The sequence below is a fragment of the Cucumis sativus genome, chromosome 3 (assembly GCF_000004075.3).
Source record: "Cucumis sativus cultivar 9930 chromosome 3, Cucumber_9930_V3, whole genome shotgun sequence".
Classification (NCBI taxonomy): domain Eukaryota; kingdom Viridiplantae; phylum Streptophyta; class Magnoliopsida; order Cucurbitales; family Cucurbitaceae; genus Cucumis; species Cucumis sativus.
The window spans coordinates 28,374,026-28,393,588 of NC_026657.2; the positions used below are offsets into that span (position 1 = coordinate 28,374,026).

Consider the following 19,563-nt stretch of genomic DNA (forward strand, 5'->3'; position numbering starts at 1 on the left):
TTTGGTCTAGAAATGTTAAGCATGAGCTTAGGTCGGAAGGATTAGATAATTTATAATATGAAAACTGTGTTTGGAAGGCAGGTTTAGATTACTTGAGTTTAATAAAAAGATGGGTAAGTTTTTAAATCTTGAGTTTGTGAAATATATATATGTATATTTTTTTTGTTAATAAAGAGTCAAAAAAGAGGGGAAGAAAATCATCTCCAAATAATAATAATAAAAGGAGGATAAAGTTACAAACTTTGTTAAAGACTTTCTTTAGGAGGCAATGAGCAAAATGGATGCTCACTCACTTTACTTAGTTTTCCACAACTTATATATATTTATTATTTTTAAAAATATATATTTCCTCTTTTGTATGTTTTTTTTTAGTAATTATTGACCATAGAATATTGAAATTAGTATGCACTCGATGCCTTTTGATACACTTCATACCTCTTAGGCCTTGATAGTTTGATACACTTAAAGACTTCACTTATAAGTTTGATACACCGCTAATAAACTTGTTATGCTTCATTGGAACACTCAACAAATTTGATACGTTTGATGTACATGATATGTTTGATACACCCGATGCACTACAAATACATTTAGTATTCTTCACTTATACAACTGATTGATTAAATGCACTTGATATGCTTGAAGTCCTACTTATACACTTGATATACTATATTTGATATACACTTGTAAACTTGATTCATATACTTGATAATGATTCACTTTATTGATATGCTTTAATATTGTTGATATACTTGATAATGATACATTGATTTACATCATTCATATATTTAATAATACTTTAATGAACTGCATAAAATTTGAAAAAACAAAAATCACGTAGTAATTATATTAACAAACTAATACATATAATAAGTATATAACAACATTGATATACACAACTAAGACAAAGTAAAACCAAAACAAAATTAATGTAAAAAAATAAAACAAAATCATTTAGAATCAGATTCAACTCAAAATATACATCGAAGAAATTTTAAAAAAAAATCACAAATGAAATTAATTACTTCAATCAACAACCACTGTATTTCATATTGCAATTATTGTACTATTGATATTCTAAAATTAAGACTAAGACAAAATAAATAAATAATTTTTCTTTTATAAAAATTAACAAATAATTAAAGTGAGAGAATAAATAAATAATGGGTAAGACATTCAAAAGAGGAAGAGAAATAAGTTATTGAATGATAGTTTAAGAATAATAACAAATTTAAGTTGGAAAAGTGAATTTTTTGTCACATTTATAAAATTCTAAAACAATCTGTTATAATTGCTATATCATATGTTGAGAAGGTTATCTTATATAATTTTCGTTTTAAAAGCAGAAAAAGGTTGTTTATTAGTTTAAATAATTTATCTGCTTTTTTTAAAAAAATTTTATAATTGGTTGAGAAGTTCCCATCAATATCCAATATTTTTCTTTCAATTGAGATATGAATATTTAGTTTTGGAGATCTACATTTGAAATATTGATTTAAAGAAACCTCCCTTGTGGACCCCTAAACATGGGAGGGTTTGAAATTAAATGGCTGTTGATATAAATCATTTGCATATAAATTCCTCCAATAATTAATGATGAACTAAATGTTTGCCTCTCTTACATTCATTTGTTCATATACCATTATTACCATTTAATTTGACTTTCAAATTTACCTAATAATTAACTACAATTAAATCATAAGCTTATTAATTTCATAATATGATAGGAAGAAATGGTCATTCCCACCACGTTATACAAGTTATATCTTTATAATTTAAGCGTTCATTTTGAACCTTTAATTTTAGATAAAATTTAGATAAGTCTGTAAAATCAGGTCACATAAGTAATCTTAAATTATATCAATTTAAATTTTAAAGTAGTAATTATATATATATATATATATATATATATATATATATATATATATATTTCAACCATTTAAATCATACATTTTATAAACGTATTAACTTAAAACTCTAAACTTTAATACTCACACGATTTAAATTAATACAGTTATAAAAATTCTAAAACTTAAAATTGGTACACGTAAAAGTTTATTTTTAAATTGATATAATTATTAGTCTCATGCAAAGTTTACCATCCAAAATTTAGGATATACTTTAATATTTTTTCTTAAAAACGATAGAGGTTAAAAGGGAGACAAGTGAAAGACTACCTAAAGAAAATTGAGTGAAAATTCTCAATTTCACATAAAACCTAGAGGGCAATAAACCATTTCTTAAGGCCACTTCATTGGGGAATGTACAAATCTTTCCTCAGTCACTTATCTGTAACGCATATGCCTTGTGTTTGCTCAAAAGATGACCTATTTGTTGTTATCAAAGTTGCCTAAAATAATAACTAAACAAAAGAGGATAAAAACTAACGCAAGTTAATTCTTACGTGAGTCTACCTTATTTGTTATTTACTCGATTTTTTTCTTTGCATAATGTCAAAGAAAAGTTGTAGAGACACCATTAGATGCACTAGCAACACTTCAAACAATGATATCAACAAACATGTAATGAATCTTTAATCCTATAACATTCAATCACTTCTAGAAAGAATGAGAATAAAAAATTGAGTTTGAATACCACTCCAACGCCCATTTTCAATCATTCTCATTTAGTTGTGATAGAAGATCCTCAAATTTTCAAACAATAGATTTCTAATATTTACAAACAGTTAATTGAATACAAATGAGACGTTAATAACCTTAATTTTGTCAAACTTGATAGATTTTGGACCATTCTACATGTGATTGAATTGTAATGAGGTTTGTTACATCAACTAATGCCACAAAATTGCAGCCCTATCTTCTTCTTTTTTTTTGGGTACGAAGTGACGTAAGAGTTGTTAGCATAACTAATAATAACCATGATGAGTAATGATTAATGTAATTTAGAATATAGAGATGGTTTGAAGTACTAAATAGACATAAATTTGGAAAATTTAATGTATAATAAATGTAAAAGTAGAGTAAATTTAGAGGGGAGAGATGGTGGTGAGAAGGGAGGTGAACAGGAAAAAGAGAGGAGAGAGAAACGAAGGGAAGGAGGTTATTTAAGGGAGAGAGAAGTCTGAAAGAGTAAGCAAAGCGGGAGCTCTGACCACCGGCTTATCAAATCCACCATCATCAACGCTCTTATCATATTCTGGATTAAGGTTTGTTCTTTTAATAACCCTTTTCTTCAATTTCATTTTCGTTCCGGATCATTTGCCTGAATTCCCTGTTTTGCTTTTTTGGAAAATATCGTAGAAAATTTAGCCAACTGAGATCTATTGCCCCTTTTTTCCTTTCTCTTTTTACCCCGAATGCCTTCTTTTCCAATTCTTCGATAAGATTGTGTCTATACAATTCTCTTTCGACGTTTTTTGAGTTGTTCTGAACAGGGGATCAGTTTTTAGTTCTTGATATTGTGTAATTTTTCCTTATCTGAGTCTACTCTTACTTTATTTTCGTCAAATTTCTCGCTTTAGTTGTTTTCTGATGGAGATAGCAAATGGGTTGTGCTTCTTTGTTTACTCTGACTATTCTTTCTAGCTAACTTTTCGGATTTCGTTTTGTTTCAGAAAGAGGGGAGGCATAAGAGGAACAATAAAATGGCTGCTGGAGGGTCTGGTTCTGGGCAGCCACAATTCCTTGTGAGAGCTGGGGATGAGAGTTTTTCGCATGCTCCGTTGATCGAGAACCCAGAAACTGATCAGATTATTGTTCCTGATGTGAGCCTTTTAGTTTCTTAATGTTTTGATGATTAATCCTTGTGAATTTTCAACTGATAGGAGAATTAGTCATTAAATTGCACTTTGAATGAGATTATATTAAAGTTTAAGCAACTTGTGTAAGCTATGGATTATGTGGTATGGAAAAAAGTGCTGAAGGAATTTTTTTGATTGAGAGCTACTGTTGCGTGTTATGTGCAGAAGAAAAGCTGGAAGAACCTTTTTGCATACATGGGCCCGGGATTTCTTGTTTCTATTGCATATATTGATCCTGGGAATTGTAAGCTTTCTAGTTTATCTCTTTTGTACACTACTTTTTCATTTGTGGTTTGTCTCTTTTATTCCATTATGAATGGGATTCTGAGATTTTGTTTGGTTATTCTCAGTTGAGACTGATCTGCAATCTGGTGCACAGTACAAGTATGGGGTACGTGGCTGGTCCTTTCGATATAGTTGCTTTACTTTTAACAACCATCAAACACATGATTTTGTGGTCAAAGGCTAAAGTTTATTATCATCTTTCAGTCTTTTATTCCCACACCCTTCTATGTGGATGGATTAGTTTAATAAGTAATAAACTAAGTATGCTGCTATGAAGAGCTGAGATGACCCATTCACCATAGGCCTCTTTGTTTATATAAATACATGTATGGTGCTACCTCCAGCCTAATTGCATAAATATACTCAAGACAAGTTTCAGAACTAGAAATTTTCTACAAGTTTTCAAATATGTAATGTACTGAGTTTTGAACAGGGTCCAATTTTGTTTATATTTATCTTTTCTTGTTGAAGCTGGTAACTCCTGTCATGTCACTAAAAGTCACTTGCTTGTTATATTCCTAGTGGACCTGACAACTAATACTGCTTCTCTCCGTGTAGTTGCTTTGGATCATATTAGTGGCTTCCTTTGCTGCCCTCATCATTCAGTCTTTAGCAGCCAATCTAGGGGTTGTCACGGGTAAATGACTTCTGCATAACTTTTTTTTTATTATCAAAGTTGTGATATTTTCATAGTTCCAAGTGTTGTTTGACATCTTTGTCTTCTTGTTTTTATGGTAAGTGTAGGAAAACATTTAGCAGAGCACTGTAAAGCTGAGTACCCCAAGGCGCAAAATTTCATCCTCTGGGTCCTTGCTGAAATTGCAATTGTTGCATGTGATATTCCTGAAGGTAATGTGAAGTGATTCTATTCATTAGGAACCTAATCGTTGAGTGAAAAATACTCTTGGTCATAGAAGAAATAAGCACACTTATTGCATGTTTAGTCTTTTGAATTCTGTGTACTCATGTTGGATGGCTTGTTTAAAATGAAATTTCTGAGATTTGTACAATAAAAGTTACCCAATTGAAAAGATTGTGTTTGGAGATTTATAGTAGTTGCTAATAGGCCAATATGAATGCATTGTTAAAGCTAGTATTGTAAGCTGATTTGATGCACATTGACCAACTGTAGTGTTTGACATTTCTGTGGTCAAGTGTACAAACCAAACCAAAAGCATATTTCGAGTTAAGTTAAATTATGTTCAGAGAAAAAATTGAATGTTCAGGAACTTATTATACCAAAAATTGAAAGTTTAGGGACCTATTAAACATATTTTAAAATTCATGAACCAAATAAATACAAATTTCAAAGTTTAAGGGACTGAGTATGTTATTTAACATTCGAGTTAAAATATGTAAACATAGGATCATGAGTTCCACAAGGAGAAGAAAATTATCATTATTATTATTTTTCTCAGTAATATTAGCTTTCAGACTTTCTATGGTGTAGTATTATGTATTTGCTACACGATTTCCGTTGCTATATAATTCTTGTTTGCTGTTGAACTCATTCTTATATTTCCTCCTTTATGTTTCCAGTTATAGGAACTGCTTTTGCATTGAATATGCTCTTCAGCATTCCTGTTTGGTGTGGAGTTCTTCTGACAGGGCTTAGTACACTATTACTTCTTGCACTGCAGCAATATGGGGTATTTCGAGATTTACTTTCTTTTTGGGATTTTACTTATCTTCCAGGAATAGAGTTCCCAAGCCTTGCATCAAATAATTCTCCTGTTTGTGCTAGTATAGTCAAGCGGATAGCATAATTTTAGAGCTGAACTTTAGCTATGCTCTCCATGACTGAGTTTCAATCCACAATGCAGATTAGAAAGCTTGAATTCTTGATTGCCTTTCTTGTGTTGACAATTGCGATTTGCTTCTTCCTGGAGCTGGGCTATGCAAAGCCGGATGTTGGAGAAATATTTTATGGGCTGTTTGTCCCTCAATTGAAAGGAAGTGGTGCTACTGGTCTTGCAATTTCACTTCTTGGTGCTATGGTTATGCCGTATGTCGTTGATATCCTTCAATAACATTCATAGACTTTCATACCTTATTCTTGTCATTATTCTAAGTCCAATTTACCTTCTGCAGACACAATCTCTTTCTTCATTCAGCACTGGTTCTCTCTAGGAAAATACCCCGTTCCCTTTCTGGCATCAAGGTGATGTTTTGTCTTCATCAATCTTAACCTTTGTTCTCCTTATTGCTTAAAAATATCCAGGTTGAGTTATAATCTATTTAATAAATAACCCAATATGTTAGTATCTGATAGGTTCACACAAGCATGCATCAGCTTTGGTTGCTGCTTCATCATTTAAATTGCAATTCTACATTCTCTCAACTAACGTTAGACACTTTTTTCAGGAAGCTTGCAGATTTTATATGATCGAGAGTGGCTTTGCTCTTATGGTGGCCTTCCTCATTAATGTGTCAGTCATTTCAGTTAGTGGTGCAGTTTGCAATTCCCCAGATCTAAATAAGGAGGACCAAATGAGCTGCAATGACTTGGACTTGAATAAAGCTTCATTTTTATTGAGAGTATGTGTGATCTAGCAACTCTTTTCTGTATCCTTTTTGTTTACCTCGTAGGATTTTGTTCCTCGTTAAGGGTGCACCAGTTTTATTCAGAAGTTTTCTATACTTTTTTTCAGAATGTATTGGGTAAATGGAGTTCAAAACTTTTTGCTATTGCTTTGTTGGCATCGGGGCAGAGTTCTACCATAACAGGAACCTACGCAGGACAGTATGTTATGCAGGTATTGTGCTGGTCCTTTTTCATGTTAAAGATCTGCTTCTTTTCCATTTTCTGAATTCTGGCTCTCAACCATATACATTATTGGTATGGAGTAAATTGGAAATAACATGTTAGAGGTTTCATAATTTTCTAAATGCTCATGGTCATAAACCAGCTACTTGTGGGTACTTCATAATTCTTGATTTCAAGTAGCCTCTTGATACTTGTGTTTCTTGAAGTTTGCTCCTTTTTTAACACATTCGTGTTTGTAGGGGTTTCTCGATTTGAAACTGACGCCATGGGTCAGAAACTTTTTAACTCGAAGCTTAGCAATTGTTCCTAGTTTGATCGTTGCAATCATTGGTGGATCTTCTGGGGCTGGGAAGTTGATCATTATTGCGTCGGTAAGAGATATAGTTTCCATATGCTTCCAGCGAATGTAATTAAGTTTTAACTGCCAATCAGCTATGCATTGCCCATACCTCTTGTCTTTGTTCTAAGCATGCTAGTGAACAAATTCAATTAAGGTAGAAGTTAGAAAGCCGTTGTAGAACTCACTTTGAAACATGCACTGTTGTTCGTTGAAGCGGTAAAACATAACCGCTCAACAACTCTAGGATTGATTTCTTATTTCATATGCTTCAGATTGAATGTTGATCCACCGTTTTTATTCACTGGGGGCACAAGTTTCCTTGCATAGTTGAATTGTAGTGTGCTGACCAACCCTCTTAAGATTGAATGCCAAATAATTTTTTACTCCTTGCAAAATCTTGTCTTTTGGCAGATGATTTTGTCATTTGAACTCCCTTTTGCTCTAGTCCCCCTTTTGAAGTTTACAAGCAGCAAGGCCAAGATGGGACCGCATGTCAACTCTACTGCGGTAATTTCTTACAACTCTATGATACTTGACTTTTTCTCTGATAACGAAGGATAGCTATTTGGTTTTGATATTGTTTTTTTTAAAAAAAAGTTGTGCTTGTTTCCCACTTCTCTAGCATGACTCCCATCTTTTCTTAGGAAACATTTGAGTTAGCTATATTCCAAAAACAAAAACAATTTTTTAAAGATTTACCTTTTTCTTTTTATTTTACGTAATCAGCTTGTAGTTTGAAAACATTTCTAAAATCTAGATAACAAAACAAAGAAAACCATATGTAAAAGTACAGTTTAAAACTTATTTATCAAAAATCAAAAACTAAAAACCACATAGTTATCGAACATGATTAAAAAAAAATTGAATTGGACATTAGACATTGTACTCTCAATTACCCACTAGCATCATGAAGAAAATAGCCTTATTATTTATTTGCTAAAGTGGTTCTTATCTTGAATAATATTCTGTAGAGTTGAATATGAAGCTTTTTGTAATTTTACCCCTACCATTATACCAAAAATGAATGGCTGAATAAGCTTACAATAAAGATCATAATATTTTATCACACTAGTCCTATTAACCAAGGAAGGTGAAAGTATTCTGCTTGAAATGCATTATCCTTTTAGTTTTTATCTCAAGGATGAACTGATGAATGCCATGAAATAGTTCTCACTCTTGAAAACTCCAAGCTGATCAACATAGTTTTCTGACATTCTTTGTTGAATATTTTTGAAATGCAGATTACAGTATTGACATGGATTATTGGATTCCTCATCATGGCTATCAATATATACTACCTCATGAGCCGTTTCATCCATGTGCTCCTTCATAATGACCTCCATCTCGCAGTGGTCATCTTGATAGGAATACTTGGATTTTCAGGCGTGGCATTATATTTAGCTGGAATTGCTTACCTAGTTTTGAGAAAGACCAAGGAGATAAGTCATCTCTTAGCACTAACAGCAGAAGAAAGTCGAAGACTGAGCAACGAGCTGAGTAAGACATCGGGATATGATCTCCCAAACGAAGATGTAAGCATGCAGTTGCCTCAAAGAATTAGAACTACCAATGATGTAAACTGACAGATGATAATATAATTAAAAACTTGAACCCCATAGAAGGAAGGCAGATCCTTGGGTGCTGGTTTCATTTGTTTAGAAATAGAACAAACAAATGAAAATCAGAAGCACAGAAAAATGGAGAAAAAAAGAAAAAGAAAAGGGTTTAAAAATCAGCCTAAGCCAACTCTCTCTACCCATATTTCATCCCCTACTTTCTGCCTACTTAGCCAAGCCAACTGCATTACTTTTGCAGTGTCCACTTGAGCTTTCAATTAGGGTATTAATTAGCAACAATAATTAGATACTTACCTTTTTGCCCTTCTATCCTCTCAGAAATGTCACTTTATTTTTATTATGTTTGGGTTTTAACTTTTAATTAACCTAAATAATATTGGATGGTTGCTTATTAGATAAACATTAACTGAGTTCTTTTTTCTTCTTTTGTTGAGTTCAATGATTGTCAACCTTCCACCTCCATAGTAATAGTGGTGGGTTATGTCAATTACTAATAAACTGTATATGCTGTAACATTGAAGCCAGTGCACGTCATCATATTTACTAGAAATATTTATTTAGTAGTTGATTATGAAACAATGATTATAACATTCATTGAAAGGTTAACTACATTATGTATCACTCCTAACAATGTTAAGGATATTTTTAAATGAAGTATAATGAACTATAACTATTTATAAACGTTGCTCAATTTTTGGACATTAATAGATACTAAAAATTTGTTATATTGTCGATAAATTCTAAAAAAGTGTTATATTTATGTAAATGTTGTTTTAGTTGTTTTGTCATTTGAAATAACTTTTATAATACTTGAGAATATAACAACATTTTTTCAAAAAATGCAAATATGGCAAAGGAGAATTGTTTTGAATGACAAAACTGTTGAAAATATTTATAAATATATCAAAATGTCACTATGTATTATCTATCGATAAACTGTCAAACATATTGGTTCATTTTGCAATATTTGAAAATAATTCTATAACAAAATTTATCACATTGTTAGAGTTTATTGGTGATATAATCTATTATTGTTAGAATACCGATAGTGGTATGATCCAAATTAGATTTAAATTTTGTTATATATGATTTTTTTTTTATATTGTACTATGCATATAATTTGGATCTCATTGCTATATTTGCAATTTTTTTAAATTGGAATAGTGTGTCAAATATATGGACACAATTCACGTTAATTATGTTAATTATGTGTACTTTCAACCAAAAGTGTAGAGTATTATGTATAAAAAATGTTAGGTTTATGATCTATGCATAGCATGATTGTTTAAGTTCTACGTGTGTAGGCTTGGAAGTCCTTGAAATTTCATTGCCATTTTGCTTTCAAGAATGGTATTCTCTTTTAGAGATCATTTGGTTTGTAGATCGTATTATTTGATAGATGTAGATATTAAATACATGAGTTTTAAATGTTTGTATAATTAATGTATATGTTGGAATATGCAAGAATTAAAGATTAAATATTTGTGTGGTCCAATTCAATAATTTGTAAGAAAATAAAATAAAATAATTACTTAAGTGAAATGGTAGAGATAAATTAGATTTAGCACAATTAATTTATTGTTACTTAGTTAATACATTTAAATTAATTAGAATATTAATAATTAAGGATAATAATTAAAATTAAATAGTTAAGATAATGTAAAATATTAGTTGAAATTTTGTAAGTGTAAGTAATATATTTATATTAATAATTAATTAAAATGAATGATAATAAATAATTTGTAAACTAATTAACTTATATATAGGAAATTAAATGTTTGCTTGAAAACCTATGAGAAAACCTGGGAAACAAACATGACTTAAGAGTAGTATTAGAATTTTTTTAATTTATATGTTAATGTTCCATAATAATTTAACTCATCAAATGATGTAATTTCAATTACCTTTTATTTAGGCAATAATGGCGATAAAGTTGATGGTTGGAATTAGTTGCTCAAGAAGATGATCGGGGTTGGTCGTCAAATGTGATTGTTGTTGAAGTTGATTATCGTTAAAGGTAGTACCTTTGTTGTTCTTGGTTGCCTAAGATGATGTTGGTATTGATTGTTAGAGAATGATTGTCATTTGTCATTGAAGTTGATGGTCAAAGGTGATTTTGGTTGAAGTTTATCGTAGAGGTAGTTGGTTGGAACTCAAAGTTGAAGTTGATAAACAAATGTGATTTTCGATAAAGTTTGTAATCGCCAAGTGGTTGTTGGAGGCGGAAGTTGATCATTGTACAAAAAGTGATTTTGGAGTTGGTCACAAGAGTTTGTTGTCGGAGGCTGAAATTTGTTGTGCGAAGATGGTCATCAAAGTCTATTTTTTTCGAAGATTGAGGGTGGTTACCATAGTCCAAATTGGTCGTCGACATTGGTCACACACACAAAAAAAAAAAAGGTGGTTGCCAAAGTTTTTCGTCAGAGTTGATGAATTGCACTAGAGTCTAGGAATAATATTAGTGGCGATGTGTGAAAGTGGTCGTCGATTGTTAGAGCTAGATGTGTGAAAGTGGCCATTAACGTTAATTCTCAAAGTTTGACATTGATAATTGTCAAAGGTGGTTGATGGAAACTCATTAATTGAAAACATTGAAGAGGAGGGAGAGTTGATATAATATACCAATTCACCTCCACCATCAACATGTAAAGTTGGTGGGACAAACAACGAGTTGACATCTTATGGTGGTGTACCAAACACCCCCTAGTTTTTTTTAATATTCGTAAGCGTTCGAACCAACTTACGTGCATTTCAACTAATCTTACATGATAACTCATCTAGTTTTACAATATTAGGGTGTCAAGAAAACTTAGAAGAAATTAATTCTTAAGTAAATGAAACCATGACGTGGATTGAAGTGTTGATCTATTAGTTTTATTTTAAGCACAAGTTTTTATAATCCATGAACAAAAATCTTATACAAACCCAAGCTTTGTAGCAAACCTTTAAACTTGCTAGTTAATTAAAGGAGGGCATATGGTTTAGCTTTCTATAATGGAAACACACATACACATGTAGGCTGCCCATACCCATATTCTACACAGGGGATAAACATAAATTCTTATAATAATATTTACATGTTAATAATCATATAATATTCTACATATTATTAAAATATTAGAATATATTCGTCAAAATAATAATAATAGTTAATAACAATATGCATTCAGATCTGACCAGTTTCCCATTATGGGTCAAGAAAAAAAGCATCCAAAAGGAACTAACTTTAATTTGAATTAATCAGCTTCTAGGAAAAGCTATATATATTTAAATATCTTATTCATTATTATATGGAACACTTCATAGTGTTACAAATCTACTAACATTATTTATTATAGATTATATAGTATAAGAGTTGTGGATTTGTAAATTTTAAAACTTGGATCTTTAATTAAAACAACTTAGCTTATCCACAATTAAGTTAATGGGAAGAAACCTAATAATAAATAGCGTTTTATTCGATCACTATTTTAATTTTTTAGGTTTAAAACTATGATTTCTTTTCTCCATTTTCTCAGATTATATCTTTCTTTTTTTTTTTTTATAAAAAGTTGATATATACTTTTCTAAAAAAACTCAATTAATTTGGATTTTTTTTAAGAATTATATACTACATAAGTTAACTTATTAGCCTATCTATATTTACAAATTAAGATAAATAATTCATATAAAAATTAAACTAAAACGATTAATTATTGTAAAACATATATAAATCTCCCTTGGAATTTCCACATTCAAACCACTATTAATTCATTTGATTGGTAGAACTCAACAGCAAAACACTTTGATGAGACTCATTTCGACCAAAAAAGAAAAAGAAAAATGAAATAAAATGAATGAAGATAATAATACATTAAGAAAAGAATTAAACCAAAGTTGAGGCACAATAATATGTAAAGGCAGGCACTCACTAAGATTTAGTTCCAAAAGATATATCCATTTGGAGAGAAAAAAACAACCTAACTTTTATAGTGGAGAATAATAGAGCTAGAAAATATATATATCATCCATCCACTATGGCTTTAATTTCAAAATGGTTGAATATAAAATTAATTAAAGAGGAAAATGAGGTCAATAAAATTGGAATTTGGAACATACATCATAAGACACTAATTTCTTCAAAAGAAGCTGCCCTCTCATTATTTTCTTATCTCCTTCATTCATTCATTCTGCCAAACTTGTTTTGTTTTCATAATGCATAATTTAGCCCATAAAATAGAATATATAGTACAAGTTTACAAAATATAATAACAAAATTAAATGAATAATATTTAAATTTTTTAAAATAATATAGTAATAGTCGATGCCCTCATTTTATGGGTTAGAATTTTTATTAATTGACAACCCCTCAAGAATATATATCTACGAAAACACTTCAAGGTCTCCAATGTTTGATTAACAATCACAATAAAATTGGCACACTTATGTTTTAAAAGAAATATACACAAGACAAAACAACACAATGATTTTTCAAAACGATTTGTACTAAAAGTTAAAGCACAATAACTTCTTTGATATGCAAATTAAGTAGAATAGGAGAAAATACACTTATACTATAATTAGCATAGCTCCAAGAAGGAAAAATCGAAAATTTATTTAAAATGATATCTTGAGAGAGTGTCAATAGGACAATGTTTTAAGTATATATGTCAATACCAAATCTCTAAACATATTTAGATGAGGTTTTTTTTTTAGCTCAAGCATAAAATTAATACATTTACAAACCCTAAATTGATCCTACAACCCTCGGGATATAAATGGATTTTTTTTTTTCGATTAATAAAATATTATTGTATAGCGATTTTACTCATCTGGCAACTCTCATGATTTTATCTTGATCAGTTGTGCAATTATTCACTTTTAAAGTTGATTTAATTTTCAATTCAATATTTGTTTTAATTATTCCCTGATTCACAATTTCAATATATTATATTAGGGGTACTTTTTTATTAACTTAAAATAAAAAATAAGGTTGGACATTTATTCAATAATAATAAATAAATAAACTTTTTGGCCATACTTCAATAAACATGCATTGTTATTCATTTAGGTATCTCTTTATTTTTTTTATATGCACTAGAAAAGACTTGGATTTTAAAAGTAAATTTTCAATCATAAAAATAGAAGCCAATTTCTTTGGTGGGTGGTGATGGAGTTTTGTATTATTGGATTTTCTTTTACAAGTCAAAAATGGCGCAACACAATATTTCAAAATTTAAAGATATATAATTTATTTTCTTTATTTGGGTCAAAATAATACACCCATGAATGAACCAATACTATAATATTTGGGAATTTCCCACCAATTTTTCATGGATACTCATTAAGATTATTATTTCTTAATTTCCATTTTCTTTATTTTTCTGTACTTCTATGTTTTATTGATCAAACTTGGCAAATTTTAAATTTAAATGAGCGATAAATATAAGTTACAGTGTAGAGCAAGTAGCATACAATACAATGAATGTGTCATGTGAACATTTTTCTAAAATATAAATTATTCTTTTTCTATTTTTAATGTATATGAAGATGAGTGGCATGTGATTTAGGTGCAAGAAGTAGTTATGGACTATGGACAAAGGTGTTCATCTTTAATTTAAACCCATATAATTAAATAGGGTTAATCTAAAACATTTTTACAATTTTTTAAATACTTCTAAGTTTGAGGGAGAGAATAATGTACAAATTAATATCTATTTTAAGCATATGTAAGGTGGAGAATCGAAACTTTTAGGTTTGACAATAACAAACTCCTAACTAAATTATCTTCATTTTGGCTTCAAAGTATACTTATGCAACAATAAAGGAATTATCATATAATTTTATTTGAGGAATAACATGAGTTCGTATGCAATTAAGTATTTCAAAAAATTACAAATCGATCCAACCGTGGGAATACAATAATTAATGTTGAATTTGGGAGGGAAGTGGAAGATGACCCTTTTCTTGTAGGCTCTTCACAGTTTCATAAATACATTGTTGAATTGGTGTGAATTCCATTCCCAATGACATCAGCTTCTCAACTGTGTATTTGTAAGGTTTCTTTCTTGGATTTACCTCATCAGAACACCTATATATCAAAATTAAATTCATCACATTAAATAAAACAGTCACTATATATGTTATAATTAATCTACTTCAATAATTAATTTATTATATGACACTTACTTGGTGGGAAGGGGATACTGAGGGAAGAAATGGGCAAGAATGTCAACCAATTCACCACGATGAAGCATACTCTCAACACAAATATATCTTCCTGAGGCTGAGGGAGTTTCATAGACCAAAACATGAGCTTTAGCAACATCCTTAACATCAACATAACCTTGTACTGCATTTACATATGTCTTTGCTGATCCTGTCAAGTATTTCATCATATGAACAACACTTGCATTCACTCCTTCCTGCAACATTGGCCCCAATACCAACATTGGATTCACCACCACAAGATCAATTCCTCTTTCTTTTGCTACTTCCCACGCTGCTTGTTCTGCCTTTGTCTTTGCATAGCAATACCAATTCTGTATACGTAAAAACTAATTTAATATCCTCGGCTCCTTCAGTATTCGTATCATAAACTTACTAGTTTCATATGTTAAGGGAATTATTATCAAGTCAATTACCTTTGTATTCTTGCAAAACTCAAGGTCACTCCAACAAGACTCGTCCACCACCGTGTCCGGGCTTCGGTTAGGGTTCATGTAGACAGTTCCAATCGACGACGTGAACACCACTCGTCGAACATTTGCTTCAGCAGCGGCGGTCATGACGTTCTTTGTTCCGATTATCGCTTGTTCCACTTTTTCCTGTAAACAATGATCCAAGCTATTAATACCATGATTTTGTTCTTCGTTGGAAAATTGTTTTAAATGAAAATTTTGTTGAAAATATTTAGAAACATAACTATTAGAAAAACAGAGGATAGATATTGGTTGAAGTTCTTACAGGGTCGTCGGTGACCGGAGAGGCGGTGTGGAAAACGCCATGACAACCGGTAATGGCTGCTTGTAGGCTTTCAAAATCAAGAAGATCAGCACTAAACAAAGAAAGCCTGTCTTTAGCTCCTTGTAAGTTTGTCAAATGAGCATTCTTTTGGTCATCTGGGTTTCTAACAGTTCCTCTAACAGTGTATCCCTTCTCAAGAAGAAGCTTTACAAGCCATGAAGCAATGAAGCCTCCGGCGCCGGTGACGCACACAGTTTGGCCTGAAATTGCAGAGGTATCGATCGGCATAGCTAGTAGTGGATATATGATAAAAAAGGGTTATATTTTTTTGTTTAGGGTTACATTTAAATTTGGAAGAGAAAGAGAAGGAGAGAATTAAGTTGAAGGAAGAGAATGTAGGGTTAGATGAAAGTTTGGGGTGATTATATAATGAAGAGGAACTTAAAAAATGGTGAGGACATGGCGTTATTAATGTTGAATTAATTTAATTTATGTATATATATAATTGAGTTTAATTGAGTAATAATAATATTAATTTGGATGGGGTCAAAGTGAGAGGTGAGGAAGAACCATATGGGTTATCACCAAAGTGAAGCTTAATTTTGTTTTTTTTTCTCTTAACCTCACCCTCCCCGAATATTCTCTCCTGCAGCAGCCCCCTCCACTGGGCACTGCCTACTCTTCAGTTTTTTTTTTTTTTTTTATATTCATTGATAATATTGTTTATAAATTTATATCTATTTTTTTAAAAAAAAAATATTATATGGAAGAATGATGTAGATGTAGAGTGTTGTTTTTGTTCTCATCTGGATTTTTTATTAAAATATTCGATTGTTTTTTGTAAATGATTTTGGATTTAGTTAGTTGTTGTGTGATGTTTTCGATTCAACCATGGTTGTTGTGATCTATTCATTTGGAATTTTTTCAAAAAGAGAAAAGAGAGAAATTAGTTGGTGTGGGTTTTCAAACTTCACCCAAATGTTTCTAAATTGAAATGTAATTATTTATGAAACAAGAGTTTCTTGAAAATTGAGAAACATAAAAAGAAAAAAAAAAACAAGAAGTTACAAGAAGTAAAAATGTTATCCAACAGATTCTCAATAAATCGATATTTTCCCTGTACTAAAAGATGAAATTTAGATAATGGAACTTTTAAATTAAAGAAAGAATTTTGAAAATGTATTTATATTTTTTCAGTGGTTAATCAGAATCAAAGGTTTGGAAATAGTCTTAAAAGAAGATTGAAAAGGGTACATACTATGATTCAGGTCATCTCTATCAAAAAAAAAATTTCCTAATTCTAAAAATAAGTTTGAAAATTGAAAATTCGTATAAGATAACATTTCCAAAATATGATATAGCAATTATATCTGATTGTTTTAGATTTTTGCAAATTAAATTTGTTATTATTCATAAACTTTCCTTCAATAACTTATTTATCTTTCTCTTTTAATGCTCTCCTCATTATTTATTTATTCTTTCACTTTTTAAGGTCTTAATTATTTGTTTATTCTTATACAAGAAAAAATATTTATTTTTTCTATCTTAATCTTAATTTTAAAATATCAATAGTATAATAATTACAATATATAATATAATATAATGATTGTTGATCGGAGTAATTTAACTTCATTTGTGATTTTTTTTTCTTTTTGCTTTTTTCAATGTGTATTTTGAGTTGAATCTGATTCCAAATGATTTTGTTTTATTTTTTACATTAATTTTTTTTGTTTTACTTTGTCTCAGTTTTGTATATACTTATATTATATGTATTAGTTGGTTAATATACTTACTACGTGATTTTTGTTTTTTCAAATTTTATGCAGTTCATTATAGTGTAATTAAATATATGAATGATGTAACTCAGTGTATCATTATCAAGTATATCAACAATAATATATTGTTAAAGTATATCAGTAAAGTGAATCATTATCAAGTATATGAATCAAGGTTACAAGTGTATATCGATAGTATATCAACTGTATAAGTAGGACTTCAAGCATATCAAATACATTTAATCAATCAATTATATAAGTGAAAAATACTAAATGTATCTGCAGTTTATCAGGTGTATCAAAATATATATTAGTAGTGTTTCAGGTGTCTATCAAAATGTATCAAGTGTATTAAAGAGTATTAGTGGTGCATCAAGTGTATCAATCAAATGCATAGGGTGTATCAAGAAGTATTAGATGTATCAATTATATATTAAGTGTATCAAACGTATATTAGTAACGAAAACATTTGTGATATTTTACCTCTTGATGTGTGGGTTGAACTTCGTTTTTGTCAATTTTGTAAATAATAAAGTGTGTGCTATGAACTTAATTATTATAACTTATTTTGCCTTTGTGCAAATGTGCCTTACAAAAAAAAAAGTACAAGATAGAAAATTCAAAGAGTAACCCAAAAATTTAATTTTAATATGGAAATTATAAAAAATAGAAAGAATTACAAAATATTTAGCTTGAGAGAAAAATGGAGTGTAATATGAATATGTTCCTTAGTGATTATTTTGTGTAGATCTTAAATATTTTTGTTTTTTTTTTTTTGAAAACCCCTTTTTCACTCTTTTGTTATCGTAATGGATTTTGTCAATATATATACTGTGATGTAACTCTGATCTTTTTATTTATTTTTATTTTTAAGGGTAATGAAACTTTTGTCTTGGTATTATATATTGAGTTGTTAAATTGCACCCGATAAGAAAAGTATTTAGAAAAAAATTATCTATTTTTGCATATCGTAAATATGACAAGTAATCAATGATATGAAACAGTTATCTGACGGTTATCAGAGAATTATCAATTTTGAATTTACTACTTTTGCAATTTAAAAAATAAAAATGTAGTGACATGTGACATATTATCATAAATCATTTTGCTATTTTTGCAAGTGGACCAAATATTATTTTGTTAATTATGATAGCAACTTCCTTTAATAATATATGATTTTCCAATTTTATTTGATTCGGTATTTCTAACGAATTCGATATCCATATGATATAAATCCCTTCGATTTGATTTTAAATGATTTTTTAAAATGGAAATTTGATTTTTTTTTCTAATTTGAAATTAAAAACATTTCAATTCAAGTGTGGTTTGATTTTTTCCTAAATAAATTGCAACTCTTTTTGTAATTTCATTCCATTTTTTTCACTTTGGTAAAATTACATTTTTGGTTGATTCATACAAATTAAATTTAACTCAAATATAAATTATTTTAAATGACTGTTCATATGAGATTTCGAAGAAATATAATTCGTGAAATTGAAATTTGTATATTGATAAATATTGTGAATACAATTTCTAGTATTTACTCATTTGATGCTTTCTCTCGAATACAAGATAAGAATTTTAGAATTTTTTAGTCTTCGGTCTTCAAGATGTTGTATTTGTAAGTTGATATGAACTTCGATCTTCTGGAATCCAAGGAAAGTTTAATCTTCAAGTTTTCAGTCTTTCAGAAGATGTTGATCTCAAGGTTGATACAGACTTGCACGTCTTGAGAGCTTGTAGAAGTTTGAATCTTCAATTCTTCGAAGCTTCAGTTCTTCAAAGCTTCAATTCTTCCTTCAATCCAAGATTTCTTAAATTGAGTGACAAATGTCTCTATTTGTAGAAAATTTTTATGGGTTTTAGGTGGGCTTGGACCCATTTGTTTGATGGGTTTGGGCTTAGACCAATTTGTTTGACGGGTTTGGACTTGAGCTCATTTGTTTGTTAGGTTTAGACTTAGGGTCATTTGTCTGTTGGGCTTGAGCTTGGACTTTGGTCCATTTTCTTGACGGACTCGAGTTCCCTTGTTTGGTCCTATTTTTCATCAGGAAGTTGCATTGAGTTGGATATGAGAAAACTTAACTACTCAAAATCCAATCAAATTATAATCA

At 29.9% G+C, this 19,563-nt stretch overlaps 2 protein-coding genes across 3 annotated transcripts; one reads left to right on the forward strand and one right to left on the reverse strand.

Moving 5' to 3' along the window:
• The first annotated feature begins 2,997 nt into the window (after positions 1-2,997).
• On the forward strand, positions 2,998-9,153 carry LOC101209649 (metal transporter Nramp6). 2 transcript variants are annotated; one of them, XM_011653517.2, is made up of 14 exons: positions 2,998-3,166; positions 3,575-3,724; positions 3,926-4,004; positions 4,111-4,151; positions 4,604-4,682; positions 4,790-4,894; positions 5,585-5,694; positions 5,869-6,050; positions 6,137-6,206; positions 6,410-6,583; positions 6,697-6,801; positions 7,052-7,183; positions 7,564-7,659; positions 8,394-9,153. In XM_011653517.2, the coding sequence occupies exons 2-14, from the start codon at positions 3,605-3,607 to the stop codon at positions 8,733-8,735; spliced, it is 1,635 nt and encodes a 544-aa protein (XP_011651819.2). In that variant the 5' UTR covers positions 2,998-3,166; positions 3,575-3,604; the 3' UTR covers positions 8,736-9,153. The 2 variants fall into 2 exon arrangements, with proteins under 2 accessions (XP_011651819.2, XP_031739044.1); XM_031883184.1 differs by lacking the exon at positions 2,998-3,166 and adding an exon at positions 3,402-3,422.
• A 5,363-nt stretch (positions 9,154-14,516) lies between these two features.
• LOC116401668 (cinnamoyl-CoA reductase 2-like) lies at positions 14,517-16,076 on the reverse strand. The gene is made up of 4 exons (XM_031881956.1): positions 15,675-16,076; positions 15,353-15,535; positions 14,898-15,250; positions 14,517-14,799 (listed from the first exon to the last, which is right to left on the reverse strand). The coding sequence occupies exons 1-4, from the start codon at positions 15,960-15,962 to the stop codon at positions 14,634-14,636; spliced, it is 990 nt and encodes a 329-aa protein (XP_031737816.1). The 5' UTR covers positions 15,963-16,076; the 3' UTR covers positions 14,517-14,633.
• Between the last annotated feature and the right edge of the window lie 3,487 nt (positions 16,077-19,563).